This window comes from Paramormyrops kingsleyae, chromosome 13 (genome assembly GCF_048594095.1).
Source record: "Paramormyrops kingsleyae isolate MSU_618 chromosome 13, PKINGS_0.4, whole genome shotgun sequence".
NCBI lineage: Eukaryota > Metazoa > Chordata > Actinopteri > Osteoglossiformes > Mormyridae > Paramormyrops > Paramormyrops kingsleyae.
This window is the reverse complement of record NC_132809.1, coordinates 25,454,443-25,472,645: the sequence shown is the minus strand read 5'-3', so window position 1 is coordinate 25,472,645 and position 18,203 is coordinate 25,454,443. Positions and strand designations below refer to the sequence as shown.

At 47.6% G+C, this 18,203-nt stretch overlaps 1 protein-coding gene across 1 annotated transcript; it reads left to right on the top strand.

Moving 5' to 3' along the window:
• Positions 1-2,466: 2,466 nt before the first annotated feature.
• Positions 2,467-17,523, top strand: LOC111858122 (synaptotagmin-9-like). The gene is made up of 7 exons (XM_023839574.2): positions 2,467-2,719; positions 6,198-6,564; positions 8,892-9,432; positions 13,930-14,050; positions 14,263-14,434; positions 14,577-14,706; positions 17,050-17,523. The coding sequence occupies exons 1-7, from the start codon at positions 2,572-2,574 to the stop codon at positions 17,122-17,124; spliced, it is 1,554 nt and encodes a 517-aa protein (XP_023695342.1). The 5' UTR covers positions 2,467-2,571; the 3' UTR covers positions 17,125-17,523.
• The last annotated feature ends 680 nt before the right edge of the window (positions 17,524-18,203 follow it).

Sequence of the window (18,203 nt, the reverse complement as noted above, 5' to 3'; positions counted from 1 at the left end):
CCACTCCCTGCCACAGGCACGGCGATCATTATCAGAAAGGCATCCCCCATGTCAGTGTGGCACTGAAACAACTCAATCAACGCCGCTAACAGAGCAGTGAACATCGGAGAGGATGGGACCTAGCACCCGGGCCTACAGTATGGAGCACATGAGCCCCACAGCGCCCCCTGCAGACTCGACATAGGTGGCGCGTAGTGTGGATGGCTGGGCTCTCTGATGAGCAAGCCGTGGTGTTTGGTGAAATCTCAGCTGTCTCCTGCATCTCAGTAACACATTTTACACCCCCCCCCCCCCCCCCACCATTTCACACCAATATGCGATTATCCACGTTCTGAACATGACAAATACAAAACCGTATGAATTTAATGCTGAGGTAGGGGATGTATCATGCTAACCGTAGAAATAATTCCGAATTCCCTCTAAACCACGTGACCCCCTCCGCCACCCCGGCCGCGATCGCTTCGGCTCGTCCCCTGTCCCATCCCGGCAGACAGGAGTAGGAGTTAAGTGCACGATTACCGGGATGGTGTGTTTGTGAGCCGGAAACGGCACGAAGGAGAGGAGGAGGTGAATCTCGGCCCGCTGCCAGCAGCGCCCTCCGCGCAGTGCTGATTCACTCGGAGCGGCGCTGTGTGGCGCGGGCGGCTCCGTGGGCAACGCTGTCGCCAGCCTCACATCTCCACGACTGGCCCGCTAATCCCGCCCCCGCTGTGCCGCACGAGTTTGCACGCGCTCCCTGTGGCACGCAGGTTACTCTACAGATCTAAAGGTGTGCTGTTAGACTCCAAGGAGTCCTATCTAAGGCTGCTCCTGCCGTCGGCCATTACGCTCTTCAACAAGTCACCCGACGACAGCGGAGGAGACCAGCTGTCTGAACAGACCAGAACTGCTTTGGCACAATCACAGATCATTCATTTGTTCAGTGTACTGCCAACTGTGCAATACTACTTATCTCTATTTATTTACTATAGAATTCTGTGCAGATCATTACTACTGTTTACTGTTGTTTATTATCTATCTATCTATCTATCTATCTATCTATCTATCTATCTATCTATCTATCTATCTATCATTTTTCATGCTGCCCATGCATGGTGTTTCATTGTGTATGTGCCCTGTCATGTACTGGGATTCCATCCAGGTTGTACATAGCCCTGTGCCCACATGTGTCTTGTGGGACAGGCTCCAAAGTTTAGGTGAGGCGTAGGTCTCTAGGGGGTCCAGTCACACTGGGTAGGATAAGCGACTGGAGGATACATGTCCGTAGTAGAGTGCAGATATAAAATTGTGGTTTATTGTGGATTTGCACCACAGTTGATTTAGGTTATGAAGTTACTCACCCTGAAATGAGACAGTTAGCCCATGGTTCATTCATTATTTACCCGCTTTTTGAAAGCTTCATATCGAGACCCCAGACCTGTAACAAACTGGGTCGCCTGTTATATCTGTTTATTGCCCCAAATGGCATCTGGCTTGGTGAGAGCTTACCTATGAATTATTTATAGATTTTTTATAGATCTGAGCTTTTTCTCCACGCAAAGCTTTTTTCACCCAAGCGGTAAATAAGTTTAGTAAATTACACGGGAATTGTTACCGTTCCTGCTGGGCGACTTCGCCGTCCTGAAGGTGCCTTTCCGGCTGCTTTTAGCCTGAAAATGTCTGAAAGAGGTCTGCCTGAATTCGAGTCTGGCACCATGACACCTAACTGTAAGTCTCTACTTGTGCTGTCGCGCACCCGGCCGGTGACTGTAGAGGACTTCCTATCCGCTTGGCTCGTGCACGCTGAGCAGCGTGGGAGTCCACAAATCCCTGAGAGCATTTGGTCACTCAGCTGCAGCCTCAAACCATATGAAACTATTACAAAGCTGCGAAAAAGAGTGAATTCCTTCATAAATGAAGCTCCTTTGCAACATTTGCATTTTGTTTACATTGCATCGTGTTTACATAGTTATTGTCATAATTGTACTCCTATTTATTGTCGTGCTATAAGCACATTGATTTGAATTTGAGATTTGTGTTTAATCTGTGTTTACCGGTCATACAGTCACGAATGACATGCAGAGTAAGATTTCATCGCATAGTGGACCTGGCTGATTACTGTGCATATGCCAATAAACTTTTGTATTGATCTGAATGTATTGCCAATATATATAGAAGTAGTGCTCGCATTCTCCCTGGCGGCGACTTTTCTGAAAGGGCAGGTGGGCAGCAGTGATCCCTGTTAGCGAGTGGCGCTGATGCCGAGCTGCAGGCTGGAGAGCAGCAGATCCCAGTAGATAATGAGCGGCGATCGGGATTCTCTTACCGAAGCTCCACAGATCAGCACCCAGATTGGGGAACAGCGGCGCTGCTCGCTTATGTGCATTGAATGGGATTGACCCATAGCCGCCCCCCCCCGCCCCCCCCCCCCCGCCCTTGCCTTTACTATTTTTACGGAGCAACAGCCACAAGTGATTTACACTGAGCCCTCGTCGTTAATGCGTGTGCGCGTCGGGTGCTTTGGAGGCATGCAGCTGAAGCAGCGTTAAAGCGCCGGATACCCCATCCCACCCATAAGGATGCGAGTGGGCAATGCCTGGCGACACGGAGGACCGGGTCTGTCACAGGGCGCTGGAAGTCCTGTCCGAGCTCTGCTCCAGGGGCGAAGTGCAAAGCGACAGCTGCCTGGATTTCATTTACTCTTTCCGCGATCTCGCCAAGCCGAGGTATACGGACTCAGGTAATAAAGCCGGGCGCTTCAGTACTCGGGGGTCAGGTACTGTATTGCAGCTAGTGAGACCTGTGCCAGGTATCGGGATGCCAGGTTTTACGCCCGGGAGGTCCAGGACCCGGGTGTCATGTAAGGTAGCCAGAAGGTCCCCTTCCCGGTACCGCGGTGTCTATTACAGCCGTGGTCGGACGGGTTCACTATGAGGATGCATTTGGTATTTTCTCAAGTGCATTGCATGCCATTGCAGTTCGCAACTTTGCCGTGTTTAGATGGCGCTACTTTGCCCAAGGGCGTCAAAACCCGCCTTAATGTCCAAAAGGCACGAGATCTCTGTCATCAAAATCCTCGTTTCCCTTTCGGGTGTAAAGCAGATTAACTTGTTGCGGAGATAGATGCTCAAAGGTTGCAATAAATAACTGCTTACCAGTGCTGGACCAGATCGGGACTCTCAAAGGAAATGCTAGGATTTTGGGTTTTGTTTCGAGTTAGCGTACATAATCTGACAGTCCTTTTGTCGTGGATTTTAAAAATAATAACAACAACAACAATAATAATAATAATAATAATAATAATATTTTATCCTTAGATATGGTCGATTACATCCCCTTTAGATGCATTTAACATGTTTGTTTATTTTTGTATGCGTCGCCGGATAATTAATGATGCACCGATGTTGCATGATTATCAGTTGGTACTATTGTAATTTAACATTTAAATTAAATTGTTATGAAGCATATATTACAACAGAAAGTTGTGCTCCAGATATCTGCTGGCTTGAGCTCGTTCACATGCTGCTGTGCATTTAGAGGCAGTTGGGTGATCTTGCACACTGCGGCTAGTTCTTGGGTAAAGTTAAATAAATAAAACGTAAACTTAGTTCTAAAATTGCTGGGAGGGTGCTGGTTCAAAGCTTTAAGGAGTCACTGTTGTCAGGGGCTGGGTTGCAGTTTTTGGGATCCCACTCAAAAAGTGACTTTGGGGCCCCTGTAGTGACCCTTTGCGGCCAATAGGGGGCCACTTGCAAATACATTGTTTGGGTGGTAGTAAACACTTGCTGACTGCTGCAAGGTATTCTGGAGTGTTTCAGGAGAGCTTTTAATTACAATGGCTGCAAGCAGCTGGGATACGCAGAGGTGCACACTGTCCAACCCTGAGTTTCCAGGTCAGTGATCTGTATATGAAGGGTAGGGAGGGTGAGACAGGCTGATGACATCCCACAGAGTGTTTTCACGGCTTCAGCGCATCTCTGCGAGACGTGGGCTGGTGTGAAGCGGGGCCTCATTCCTAAATGTCACCCTCCCACGGCGATGGCGTGAAGTGGGGGACGCCGCTGACATGAAACGTTAGTCAGTGACGCCGCGTTTGTTCCTCGACGTGTGAAGATCTCAGTCCTGAGCTGGATGCCGGCATGAGAGCGACGCAGCTCCTGTATGGAACGACCATATTTCAGAACGCAGCCTTGGCAAGTTCCACAGGCTCCTCTTATCAGAATAGCCCGTTAGTCATGGGGCTAAAAATATTACCAATGTTGACTTACAGTAACATCTTCTGACTTTTTGTGACACGTTACCATCTGGATAAGACACCAAAGCCATATACACACTTTGCCCACAGAATTAGAAGGAAATTGCTTAAGTTATTGTATGTTTTTAGTGTTATTTTATTGTTTACATTAAACTCCTGTGCTGTAGGCTCATAAACACATTTGTTATTCATAAGCCAAGTGTAAAGTTTATGCCACCTCAATGGCATAGCGCTCGGTTTTCGTGCATTTCTTCTTAGGAATACATTTAAATATTTATGTAATGTTTAGCTTGGCAGCGGCGTAACTTTGCCCATTTCCACGCAGCTGCTCTCTCTCCCTGTAGCTCGAGCGCAGCAGCACAGGGGTGATCCCATCTTTGATCGGCTGAGAAAGGCTCCTTTCAATGGCAGCTGAGTCGTTCTCTACTCCGGGGCCACTGATCTCGACACAGCCTCCTGTGTGCGGATCGCATGCGGTTTCCGGCCACAGCTGAGACTTCTGGGTAGCCATCTGCAAGTGCTGGTGCTTCCGACTTGCCATCAAAGGCAGCTCTGTGCAAACGTTCATCATTCCCTATGAATCCTGGCAAAGGAAGCGGGAGGGCGGTCGCCACGGCGACGTGCAACTGCGGCAGCTCATAGGAATCGACAGACGGGCAGTCAACTTGTGCCGTCCATGTTTACATGTCTCCACGGCACAAGAAGCCCCAGCACTCAGAGAGTTAAGCCACATGAAATGAACTTCATGAATCCTAGTGGGAAATTCCGATGCAGAGAGCAGCAGGGAATATATAGTGCAGACGAACAAACAAGGAATATACAGGGCAAAACAAAGATAAAGTCCGAAGTTAGTACACATAATGCAAACGTGTAAACAAATTTTAAAATATACTCTGTGTACAAGCACAATATTCTGAAAAAAGATATTAGAATTTAGAATTTAGTGATCAGTGGTCATTGTTGACACACCACAGCACACAGTGCACAACAACGAAATGTTAGGGAATTAAATAATGAATAACAATGAATAATTTGATTAACAGAAGGTGCATGTGAAGGTATAAGGGCAAATAGCACCGGATTATCTGCTTCCTGACGTGTTCCGGCGGGGGTGCTGGTGGGCCATTCTCGAAGGTTATGTCACGTTGGGCGTCGCTGGGCTGGACTCGAACTGCTGTATCTTCACACATTCTTACCCCATGGCCTCTGACTGACTCACAGTACAAAGGTTTTTTTGTTATCTGGCATAATCTATAATAGCAAGTACAAGAAGCAGCTGCCTCCTATCTACTGAGCACGCTCAGTCTCTCATCCAGCAGGTACAGCGAGACCTGTGCAGACTGCAAAGCTGATCCTGCACTGTTCTCTACGCACCTTGTTGAGTCTCGCTCTTTCTGTGATCTTGCTGTCTCTTTCGCTCCCCCACAGATCTGTCTGTCATCCTGATGTCTCTCTTTCCCCAACATCTAACTGTGAGCTTGCTGACTCTCTCTTGCCACCAGATCTGTATGTGAACCTGACATCTCTCTTTTATCCCTATGGACCTGTCTGTGAGCTTGCTGTGTCTCTTTTTCCTTCAAATGTTTATGAGCCTTCTGTTTAAGTCTTCCCTTCAAATCTGTCTGTGAGCCTTCTGTCTCTCTCTTTACTGCAGATCTGTCTGTGAGCTGGTGTCTCTTTGTCTCCCCTACAGATCTATCTGTGAGCTTGCTGTGTCTCTTTTTCCTGCAAACCTGGATGTGAGCCTGCTGTCTGTCTATTTTCCCTGCAGATATGTATGTGAGCTTGCTGTCTCTCTCCCCTGCAAATCTGTCTATGAGCCTGCTGTCTCTCTCTCTTCCCAGCTGATCTGTCTGTGAACCTGCTGTCTCTCACTTCGACACAAATCTGTCTGTGAGCCTGCTGTCTCTCTCTCTTCCGAGCTGATCTGTCTGTGAACTTGCTGTCTCTCTCCCCCCAACAGATCTGTCTGTGAGCCTGCTGTCGCTTGTGGTGACAGCATGTGGCCTGGCACTCTTCGGTGTGTCCCTTTTTGTCTCCTGGAAGCTGTGTTGGCTTCCATGGCGGGAACGTGGTATCTCCCCTAGCAACAAGCCAAGTGACTTGCAGCCAAGGGTGGCCCCCAGCGACACTGGGACTGGAGCTTGTGAGACTCATGAAGATTGTAATAAGCCCGCCTCTCCTGTACCTGACCATGTTCATGAGGTGGCCATGAAGATTAGTCACACGTCACCCGACATCCCTCTGGAGGGTCAGGCTGAGGCACAGAAGAATCACTCACCCCGTCCACGTATACAGCGGCAGAGCACAGAGCCCACCTCGTCCAGCCGGTTAGTTCCACCCTACCCCCTAAAAATCTGCCCGTGTTGGTGCAAATCTATTCTAAATACTACTTACTGAAAATAGATCAGAGGAGTTAAATAAAAAAAACATACTCTATTTTGCTTAATTCAACACTTAATGCAGATGAATTTATTGTTGGAGATGACACAAGGGACGTGATGACAAGACAGAAATGCATTAAAGTCATAATCATTTTAACATATTTTTCAGAAATGAGAACTGTGCACTGGAGCAAAGTTGTTCTGTGTTCCAAGAGGAATGTTCAGCTGCGTGGCAGGCAGACTGAAGAAAGAATGTGCTCAGCTGGGTGTCAGTCTGACTTGAGAAGGAATGTGTTCAGCTGGGTCTCAGTGTGCTCAGCTGAGTATCAGCAGATTGAAAAAGGAATGTGTTCAGCTGCGTGGCAGGCAGACTCACGAAGGAATGTGTTCAGCTGGGTGTCAGGCAGACTGAAGAAAGAATGTGTTCAGCTGGGTGTCAGTCTGACTTGAGAAAGAATGTGTTCAGCTGGGTCTCAGTGTGCTCAGCTGAGTATCAGCAGATTGAAAAAGGAATGTGTTCAGCTGGGTGTCAGGCAGACTTGAGAAGGAATGTGTTCAGCTGGATGTAAGGCAGACTCGTGAAGGAATGTGTTCAGCTGGGTGTCAGGCAGACTTGAGAAGGAATGTGTTCAGCTGGGTGTCAGGCAGCCATGAGAAGGAATGTGTTCAGCTGGGTGTCAGGCAGCCATGAGAAGGAATGTGTTCAGCTGGGTGTAAGGCAGCCATGAGAAGGAATGTGTTCAGCTGGGTGTCAGGCAGACTTGAGAAGGAATGTGTTCAGCTGGGTGTCAGGCAGCCATGAGAAGGAATGTGTTCAGCTGGATGTAAGGCAGCCATGAGAAGGAATGTGTTCAGCTGGGTGTCAGGCAGACTTGAGAAGGAATGTGTTCAGCTGGGTGTCAGGCAGCCATGAGAAGGAATGTGTTCAGCTAGGTGTCAGGCAGCCATGAGAAGGAATGTGTTCAGCTGGGTGTCAGGCAGCCATGAGAAGGAATGTGTTCAGCTGGATGTAAGGCAGACTCGTGAAGGAATGTGTTCAGCTGGGTGTCAGGCAGCCATGAGAAGGAATGTGTTCAGCTGGGTGTCAGGCAGCCATGAGAAGGAATGTGTTCTGCTGGGTGTCAGGCAGACTTGAGAAGGAATGTGTTCAGCTGGGTGTCAGGCAGACTTGAGAAGGAATGTGTTTAGCTGGGTGTCAGGCAGACTTGAGAAGGAATGTGTTCAGCTGGGTGTCAGGCAGCCATGAGAAGGAATGTGTTCAGCTGGGTGTCAGGCAGACTTGAGAAGGAATGTGTTCAGCTGGATGTAAGGCAGACTCGTGAAGGAATGTGTTCAGCTGGGTGTCAGGCAGACTTGAGAAGGAATGTGTTCAGCTGGGTGTCAGGCAGACTTGAGAAGGAATGTGTTCAGCTGGGTGTCAGGCAGACTTGAGAAGGAATGTGTTCAGCTGGGTGTCAGGCAGACTTGAGAAGGAATGTGTTCAGCTGGGTGTCAGGCAGACTTGAGAAGGAATGTGTTCAGCTGGATGTAAGGCAGACTCGTGAAGGAATGTGTTCAGCTGGGTGTCAGGCAGCCATGAGAAGGAATGTGTTCAGCTGGGTGTCAGGCAGCCATGAGAAGGAATGTGTTCAGCTAGGTGTCAGGCAGCCATGAGAAGGAATGTGTTCAGCTGGGTGTCAGGCAGACTTGAGAAGGAATGTGTTCAGCTGGGTGTCAGGCAGACTTGAGAAGGAATGTGTTCAGCTGGGTGTCAGGCAGACTTGAGAAGGAATGTGTTCAGCTGGATGTAAGGCAGACTCGTGAAGGAATGTGTTCAGCTGGGTGTCAGGCAGCCATGAGAAGGAATGTGTTCAGCTGGGTGTCAGGCAGCCATGAGAAGGAATGTGTTCAGCTAGGTGTCAGGCAGCCATGAGAAGGAATGTGTTCAGCTGGGTGTCAGGCAGACTTGAGAAGGAATGTGTTCAGCTGGGTGTCAGGCAGCCATGAGAAGGAATGTGTTCAGCTGGGTTTCAGGCAGCCATGAGAAGGAATGTGTTCAGCTGGGTGTCAGGCAGACTTGAGAAGGAATGTGTTCAGCTGGGTGTCAGGCAGACTTGAGAAGGAATGTGTTCAGCTGGGTGTCAGGCAGACTTGAGAAGGAATGTGTTCAGCTGGGTGTCAGGCAGACTTGAGAAGGAATGTGTTCAGCTGGGTGTCAGGCAGCCATGAGAAGGAATGTGTTCAGCTGGGTATCAGGCACATTTGAGAGTTTATGCTGTTTGCTCTGTCTTCAGCCACAGCTCCATCCGCAGACAAATGAACCTGTCCAACCCAGACTTCAGTGTGGCCCAGTTTCAGAGACAGGACTCACTGGTCGGTCTGGGCCGGATCAAGCCTGAACTGTACAAGCAGCGTTTGGTGGGTGATGAGGACAGCCCACCGGGGGGCGACTGTGGCCGCCTCCACTTCATCCTCAAGTATGACTGCGACCTGGAACAGCTCATTGTCAAAATCCACAAGGCACAGGACCTGCCCGCCAAGGACTTTTCAGGCAGCTCGGACCCCTACGTGAAGATCTACCTGCTCCCGGACCGTAAGACTAAACACCAGACTAAGGTGCACCGCAAGACTCTGAATCCGGTTTTCGATGAGGTCTTCCTGTTCCCCGTGGCCTACACAGAGCTACCCACGCGCAAGCTGCACTTCAGCGTCTATGACTTTGACAGGTTCTCCCGGCATGACATCATCGGTCAGGTGGTGGTGGAGAACTTCTTGGAACTGCCAGACTTCCCCAGAGAAACTAAACTCTGCAGGGACATCCAGTATGTCACAAAGGTATGTGTTTTTTTCATGTTTCCCCAGCTGACGTTTTGTATTTGAGTTGTGCTGGTGGTGAATATTGCTGGTGGGGGGATGTGGGGTGCTATTGAAGTCAATGCCCCCTAAGGAGATGGCGCCCTAGGCAGCTGCCTATCCCGGAGAATAGGTCACCTGCCACTGGCCCTAAACATTTGCACCTTCCCTCACGGCCCCCGGTGAAGTGAAGCAGATTTTCCCCTCGTCACCATGGGAAGACATGTTACTCCTTCACAACTTGGCTTGTTTCTCAGATCTATCTATGGCCTCAGGTTTGGAGAATTGTCATATTTAAGTTATTTATAACACGTCCATAACCAGCAGAGACTAATGCTCTGTGATAGCAGCCTTGAGATAAAATACATTCATAGACTGACAGGTAAACAGAGAGGCTGGGGGAGCAGGCGAACAGTCTGGGGTGTCTGGGCTGGTGCAGGGGTGACTCGCAGATATATTTAGAGATGGAGGCTACCTGTGATGGAAGGCGTCGGCAAAGTCGTCACAGCAGAGTGACACTGAGAAGTGTGGTTCCTGTTAAGGCTGCACTGACTGTCAGCGCCTGCTTATGTCATTATGGGACGGATTATAAGGATATAGTCTGGTGTTAGGTACTGAGGATCGAGCTGCACAGAAGATGGAGTGTTAGGATGTAGTCTGGTGTTAGGTACTGAGGATCGAGCTGCACAGAAGATGGAGTGTTAGGATGTACTCTGGTGTTAGGTACTGAGGATCAGGCTGCACAGAGCATGGAGTGTTAGGATGTAGTCTGGTGTTAGGTACTGAGGATCGAGCTGCACAGAGGATGGAGTGTTAGGATGTAGTCTGGTGTTAGGTACTGAGGATCGAGCTGCACAGAAGATGGAGTGTTAGGATGTAGTCTGGTGTTAGGTACTGAGGATCGAGCTGCACAGAGGATGGAGTGTTAGGATGTAGTCTGCTGTTAGGTACTGAGGATCGAGCTGCACAGAAGATGGAGTGTTAGGATGTAGTCTGGTGTTAGGTACTGAGGATCGAGCTGCACAGAGGATGGAGTGTTAGGATGTAGTCTGGTGTTAGGTACTGAGGATCGAGCTGCACAGAGGATGGAGTGTTAGGATGTAGTCTGCTGTTAGGTACTGAGGATCGAGCTGCACAGAAGATGGAGTGTTAGGATGTAGTCTGGTGTTAGGTACTGAGGATCGAGCTGCACAGAGGATGGAGTGTTAGGATGTAGTCTGGTGTTAGGTACTGAGGATCGAGCTGCACAGAGGATGGAGTGTTAGGATGTAGTCTGGTGTTAGGTACTGAGGATCGAGCTGCACAGAAGATGGAGTGTTAGGATGTAGTCTGGTGTTAGGTACTGAGGATCGAGCTGCACAGAAGATGGAGTGTTAGGATGTAGTCTGGTGTTAGTTAATGAGGATCGGGCTGCACAGAGGATGGAGTGTTAGGATGTAGTCTGGTGTTAGTTAATGAGGATCGAGATGCACAGAGAATGGAGTGTTAGGATGTAGTCTGGTGTTAGGTACTGAGGATCGGGCTGCACAGAGGATGGAGTGTTAGGATGTAGTTTGGTGTTAGTTAATGAGGATCGAGATGCACAGAGAATGGAGTGTTAGGATGTAGTCTGGTGTTAGGTATCATTAGCGTTAGGTAACCATAGCAGTTTTACAGTATATAACATGAGTTATGGGATTATATGTAAATATATATTTTTTACATAGCATGTTTGCACTGTTATGTCCTTAAATAATGTAGCATGTGAAATTGGAATAAGTATATAGTAAATGTAGGTGAGGTTTCCCTTCATGTGAGTCTTTGAAGTTGAAGAGCACAGACCTGGAATCCCCAGTGGAATCTGTGACAAGCTGATTTATAAACTCTAGGAGTGAGATCCAGCTCATGTTCCAAATCCAACAGTTGGCAAGAGGCACACAACTATGGATCTGATGTCTTTGCATGTCCAGGCTCATCTCATCCTGCTAAGTCTTGCTTCTATTCTGTCTTCTGTCTTTTATAATTGCATCTTAATCATATTCCCTCTCCTAGAATAGCCTCGAAAGGAGATGTGCATTTGTACAGCAGCATCATGGAGCTGCGAATGAAAAGAGGGATTTTACCTACAAAATAAACAAGAATTAGACTATCAACAGTGTCTGTGTGTAAAATTCTGCATAAGACATTTTTTCCTGGTCTCCCGAAATTTAAAGTTTGTAACATCAAAATGCACTCAGAGGAGTGAATATTTCACTGCGCTGTGCCCGCTGGCTGCAGTGGGCATGACTTTGAAGGACTTTCATCATAAGAACGACACAGAGCCCATACTATTATTATTCACACGCCTGAGCACAGAGCAGAGCAGCGCTGCTGCTTGGTTAGAAGATGATACAGCAGGTAGCATGAGCTGAAATGCAGCAGAAATTCGCGTTGATTGATGCATCATATGAAGTACAGTGGGTTTGTACATCGATAACACACTATGGTATATACAATAATCAGATTGAACTAGGTGGATCACTATTAAAAAGAACATAAGCCATCCAAGTTCGTGCCCTATTATTATTTGTCTAATTGTGTTTCATGGTTGATCAAGTGAAAGCACTAATTGTATGAAAGGGTGAAGTGTGGTGTTTTGCAAGACTTTCTAGACGTTGATCACTGATTATATGACACATAAGTCACCGTTCGTGCTGGCAGTGAACCCCATCGGGGCAGGGAAATCCGTCGCCCCGTGGCTAAGACGCGTGACCTGAGTGATTGTGAATGCAGCGTGATTAGTGCTACCAGACGTGATGGTTGCGGCGTCCCAAAAAGAGCCATTTTTCTGCAATTTTCACACACTTACTGCTGCCACCTTGGCCTGGAATCCCTGGAAGAAGAGATAATGTATCTCAATGGGACATTCCAGGTAAAATAAAGGATGGATAGATAGATAGATAGATAGATAAATAAATAAACTAAAGTGTCCAGAGTTTTCAGAGAACGGTTTGATGAATAAAAAACATGCAGTCAGCAGCAATTCTGCTGTTTTTACTAAGGTGTAAAAACACCTTATTAAAGAGAGGAGTCTCGTTAAAACTAACAAGGAGGTCACAAGTGTAAAAATAGCAGGGCCAGTGGTACAGAGGTGGCATGCAGAAAGGCTTTTCTGAATGCACAACTTGTCAGATATTAACATGTTCCTTGAGACAAAAGGGGTTCCAAGCAGCTGCTCTGCAGGGCTGCCTTATGAGGAGGTTACTGGATGTACACATTCTGCCCCGAAATCGATGACTGACAGCAGTGGATGTTATTATGAGGTTATTTTTCAATGATACAATAAGAGTCCTCCCAAATGATAACACTCTCTTTATTTTATGTTTTAAACAAAACACGACAGATTTTAGTGCCAGTGAAATGATTATTTGTTATGCTTCTGACAAACACTGCTTTGAATAACAGGAAAAAAGAAAACAAGTATGGATCTTGTGTTCTCACAGTGTGCATATTGAACAGGGAAGAGAGAAAAAAAACATTTGGTTCTCCTTTCATTCGTGATCAGAGATGGAGATGCTTATAGCTTGAAGTATTAGCAATTTCTTTTACTTTTTTAAGTGTATTTACATATAGACATATTTTAATCCTAAGCAACATGAGTTTATTAGGAATGCTGGGTCATACAGTGCCTGAAGTAACTGTGGGCTTAAGGGCTTTGCTCAGGGACCCAAGAGGTAAATCACTCTGCCGAAGCAGAGAATTGAACCAGCAAACTGCTGGCCACCAGTACAACAATCTAACATACTGAGCCATAAACAGCCCACAGAACACAACGCAAAAATAACACGACTGCATGAGAGATCGCTGATGACTGAAGGCTGAGTTCTGGAGCTATGCTTGGTAGGGTGTGACATCACTGTCACATTTCTATAGTCCATGGTGGTTTATTTCTGCGGGTACCGATTGGACGTCAGGACCCTGAGCCTGTTTACATGAGGACAGAAGCCCGGGTGAAGGCAGTCTATGTGAAATCCTTTTTATAATGGCATATAGACCTCTCTGCTTTACGCATGGTGGCAAATACAGGAGCATGTTCTTCCTCTGTCCTAAGAGGGTAAACCAAAAGCTATAGCACCTTCTGTATCTTCGGGGGACTGGGAGGGACCTTAGAAATGTCATTGGCAGAAAGACCAAAGAAAAGGGTGCACAGGGATGCTGGTCCATGGCGAAGTGGAGGGTCTGACATCTACCCTGACACATTCACAGGGGCAGCAGCAACGGGCAAACTGCAGCACAGCAAAACCACCTGGGGGAACTTCAGACAAACCCTAGCTGGGGCTGAGGCGATGCAGGGCCGGGCTGCAGGACGCGCGGTGGACACACTAGGATAGGGTGTTTCGGCTGGTAGAGCAGCAGGATGGACTTCAGGTTCACCTTAACTCATGATGGTGGTTTGGCATTACGTGGGAGAATCCGACACTTTTGTTGCACAGGTGACGGGCTGTGTGATTTTCTCTGTAGGACAACGTGGACCTGGGGGACCTCATGTTCTCGCTCTGCTACCTTCCCACGGCTGGACGCCTGACTATCACCATCATCAAAGCCAGGAACCTGAAGGCCATGGACATCACCGGGGCATCAGGTGAGGTGTATTGGTGAATCCTAATGACTGGGATATAAGGATGGTGTACGCATTATATGCAGGACCTACTGTGTAGCATGCAGGCAAAGAGCTGCGCGTGTGCTGTGAGGTGCCTGTCGTCCGGGGACTGAGACCTGTTTATATTCTGCACCTCAAAGGCTGCTGTTGCCCTGTATCTTCACAACACGTCTATCCACTGTGTTTCTTTCCAGATCCTTATGTGAAAGTGTCTCTAATGTGTGAAGGGCGGAGGTTAAAGAAGAGAAAAACCTCCACAAAAAGAAACACGCTGAACCCCATCTACAACGAAGCCATAGTCTTTGATGTCCCTCCCGAGAACATCGACCAGATCAGCCTCCTGATAGCCGTCATGGACTATGACCGGTGAGAATCCTGCGTCGGTGAACCTGCTTTGTTGTATAACATCAAGGATAAAACGACAAACTCCTTACAGAGAAGCGCTCATGATCACAGTACTGGTCCATCAGCGGCACTGAGGAAAGCGTCTTCTTCATCCTTTCTACAGTGTGGGTCACAATGAGGTCATAGGCGTGTGCCGGGTAGGCAGTGAAGCTGAGAGGCTTGGCTATGACCACTGGTGCGAGATGATGGCGTACCCACGCAAGCCCATCGCTCACTGGCACCCTCTGGTGGAGGTAAGCCTGAAGCCCATGTCTTCTTTCCTATCCTTCAGCTCTGCCATACATCGAGGTTTGTTAATCATTCCATGCTGTTACGGTTCTGATGATCCACAGTCAAACCCTTAAAGTAAAGGCCTAGGTCACTTTTTCTGAGTCAAAAGGATTTCAAAGCACTTCCTGTGTAAAACAAGCCCTGCTTAGAGATAATGTGTATTTTTGAAGTTGGCACAGTCTATTGACAGTGTTTCTGGGCATTTTGGAAGAAACTGTCGATTTGGGGCTACCACCCCCCAGTGTACTGACTCTTTGTGACCAACAGGGGGCCCCCAAATCTCTGGGACCCCAGGCAAATGAGTGATTGTAAACATCGGCACCAGGGGCGGATTAAGGTGTACAGAGGCCCCTAGGCTACAGTAGTCTGTGGGGCCCCCAACCCCACCCCCCTCCGCGCCAATGGGGACCCCCTTGCAGGCTGGCACACGTGGGGCCCCTAGGCTTAAGCCATATCTAGCCTGTGCGTTAATCCGCCCCTGATCGGCACTGCATTTTCAGTTCAGACGGCAGTAGAGAAGCATTTTTCAGAAATGCCACAAGCTCAGAACTGTCCTTGTCGAGGTGGCAGAAATAACAAAATAGAGAGAGTACAGTCACTGGGGTTCATTTCCATAAAAGAAGGATTTCACTGCAGCTTGGGGGTCTTTCAAATCGTGGGTCCAGCCGCTTGCTAGAGAGAGAGCCATTGCAACAGAGGTGAAATTTGCTTTTTGAAGTGTGTTCATGTTGTCAGGCTACTTTCCAAAGCCTCACCGCCTGTGAGCTGCCCTTTCATCCCGCGGCAGCTTACTTACCAGCCTTGGATAAGTGGGAAAAACCTGCTGCACACTTAGAAAAAATGTTAAAAATGACACTGACTCCCTTTGACTCCTGCTCAGGTAAATGTTTTCAAAAGCACATGTTTGCTTCCTTAACTGCTTGGTATTCAGGCACATGCAGAAAAAAAATGATAGAAATGGGTGGATCTCCCCGGGTACACAGATTTAATAAAGCCGTAAGCTGCCTGCTCCAGAACACACCGGCAGACAGACGTTTTCGCTTCTCCATCTTCATGCTGCTTCTCCTGGCCGGTCACTGTAGCAGCAGCGTGCCAAGCAGGTCCGGCCTCCTGCACCGAGCTCGTGGAGTCTGGCTCGTTCTGCGGAATTCCCAGATGTTCCCAGGCCAGCTGGGAGATATAATCCCTCTAACGTGTCTCGGGGGCTTTTCCTGGAGGGACATCCTTAGAAAATGTCCGAACCACCTCACTTGGCTCTCTTTCATCACGATAGAGCAACAGCTGTATTTCAAGGTCCCTCAGGATGAATGGATGTTACGTTATACAGTGCTTTTTAAGACTCCCAAAGCACTTTACAGAATGAATGGGGAGCCACTTCAACCACCTGGATGGTGAGCCGGCAGCCATTCCTCACCAGTACACTCACCACACAGTAGCTAAGGCAGTGAACAAACAGGAGAGAATTCACCAATTAGACATAGGGGGTGATTAGGAGGCCAGATTTTAAATGGCTGCAGTGGGCAATTTTAGCCAGGGATTCAGGTTACCATCCCTATTCTCTCATAGGATGCCCAGGGATCTTCTATGACCTCAGACAGTCAGGACCTTTGTTTTTTGTTTTATCAGAAGGACAGAATAATTTTTACAGCACTGCATTGGGATTCATACAGACCACAGGATGGGCTAACATATTGGCCACACCAACACCTCTTCCAGCCGTAGCCCAGCTTCCTGAGTTGGTTGCCCATCCAAGTACTAACCAGGCCCAAACTTGCTTAGCTTCAGACACATTACTGAGTCTGAGAAACCTCATCCTGGCTGGTTGTAAGCACAGCATTGTTCTTTTGGTCATTACCCATAGCTCATGACCATAGGTGACGACAAGGACACTGATTGGCCAGTAAACCGCAAACTCTGTCCAGTCATTCCACCTAACATTGGACTTGTTGAGTGTTTTCAAATCCACAGCCACCAAACCTATTCACAAGTCAATCCCATGTTCACTCTTACAAGCACTTCTGAACAAGCTACCATGGTGCAGCATCTCCAAGGACTCAAAATGGATGTCAGTGTTGTAAGAATATTCCCAAAAACTGTGAGAAGGAGGAGATTTAGCCGCTGTTCCGCAGCCAGGACAGAAACTGCTTCCTTTCAGCTGAATCCCAGATCCCAGCATCGAGCAGAGTCTGTCCCCCCCCATACGTTTCACTTTCGTTTGGCCTCGTTAGCATATGTTAATATAATCGTCTGTCCCCTGGTCAGGTACTTTGCTGTTGTAATCGCCTCTGTCGGTTTCTCTCCTTCAGTGGGTGGGACCGGAGGCCTCGGCTGGGAGTCAAGGCGGCTCCTGCAGTTCACTAAAAACACCTCCGTCACCTTAAATGCGCCGTTGCTTGGGTCACGACCCCGGCTCCAATCCCGACACAGTGAAGCAGAGCACATCGAGTCTGACAAGATCGCAAAACCTCGACAGCTTTCCAGAGGGATGCGACTCGAGCTGAGCAATGTTTGCTGCGGTTTCATTCTGTGTTGTTTGTTTGCATGTTCGTTTGATGGCATGTTTAGTAATCATCTCCCCTCTTTTCTATTTAGTAAAACGAAAGTACCTAAACTTTGTTATAGTTTCATTAGAGCTTTAGTTTTAAGTGAAAGTTTTCTACTTTGTTCCTATTTTTATATCACACATCAAACTCGTCTAAATTTGAATACGGTGCATGACCTGTTTTCCCTTTCTCTATTTCTGTATGGTTTTCTTTTGAAATAAAATGTGGAGAACACAACTCTGGTGCAGTTTATTTAAGATGCAGGTTTATCCACAAAACCATATACAAAAATTCCACCAGCAGACAATCACGCCCTCCAAAGCCTGACCTTTGCACAACCATAAGTGGAGTCCATTTGTTTCCAAATGTCTCACAGTCACCATGATGTGTGACAAATGTCTCACTTTCCCAAATGGTAGTGACCTCAAAACTGAAGTTAAGCTTTGGAAGCCTTTCCCTGAAGCTCTGAAGTACCCTGTCGAATTTACAAAGCTTTACCATCAGCTTTGTCGAATTTACCTTGGCTAAACTTACAAAAACATCATTTACTGCTCGCTGGCAAACGCAGGATGGTACCGTACAGGTTGGAATCTCTTTATTGTGGCTTTTTGATGAAAACAAGCTCAGAAATGGCATTCCCTCCCCCTGCAAACAGCCCTTATATCTCTAGGAGGATGCTTAACATGCAGAGAAAAGCTGGCCCAATCTGAAGGTCACTCCATTATACATCACAGGAATATTTAGTAAAAATAATTTTAGCCATTCAGTTTCAACATGAGATTTAACATTATTACATTTAATAATTAACACTGGATACTATATACTTGCTTTACTGCTGCCTTCAGCCAATATCAACTGTGGGAGATCTGAAAGGCAGAAGGTTTGAATCTCCGCCCCTGCGCTACGTGTTTGCATGT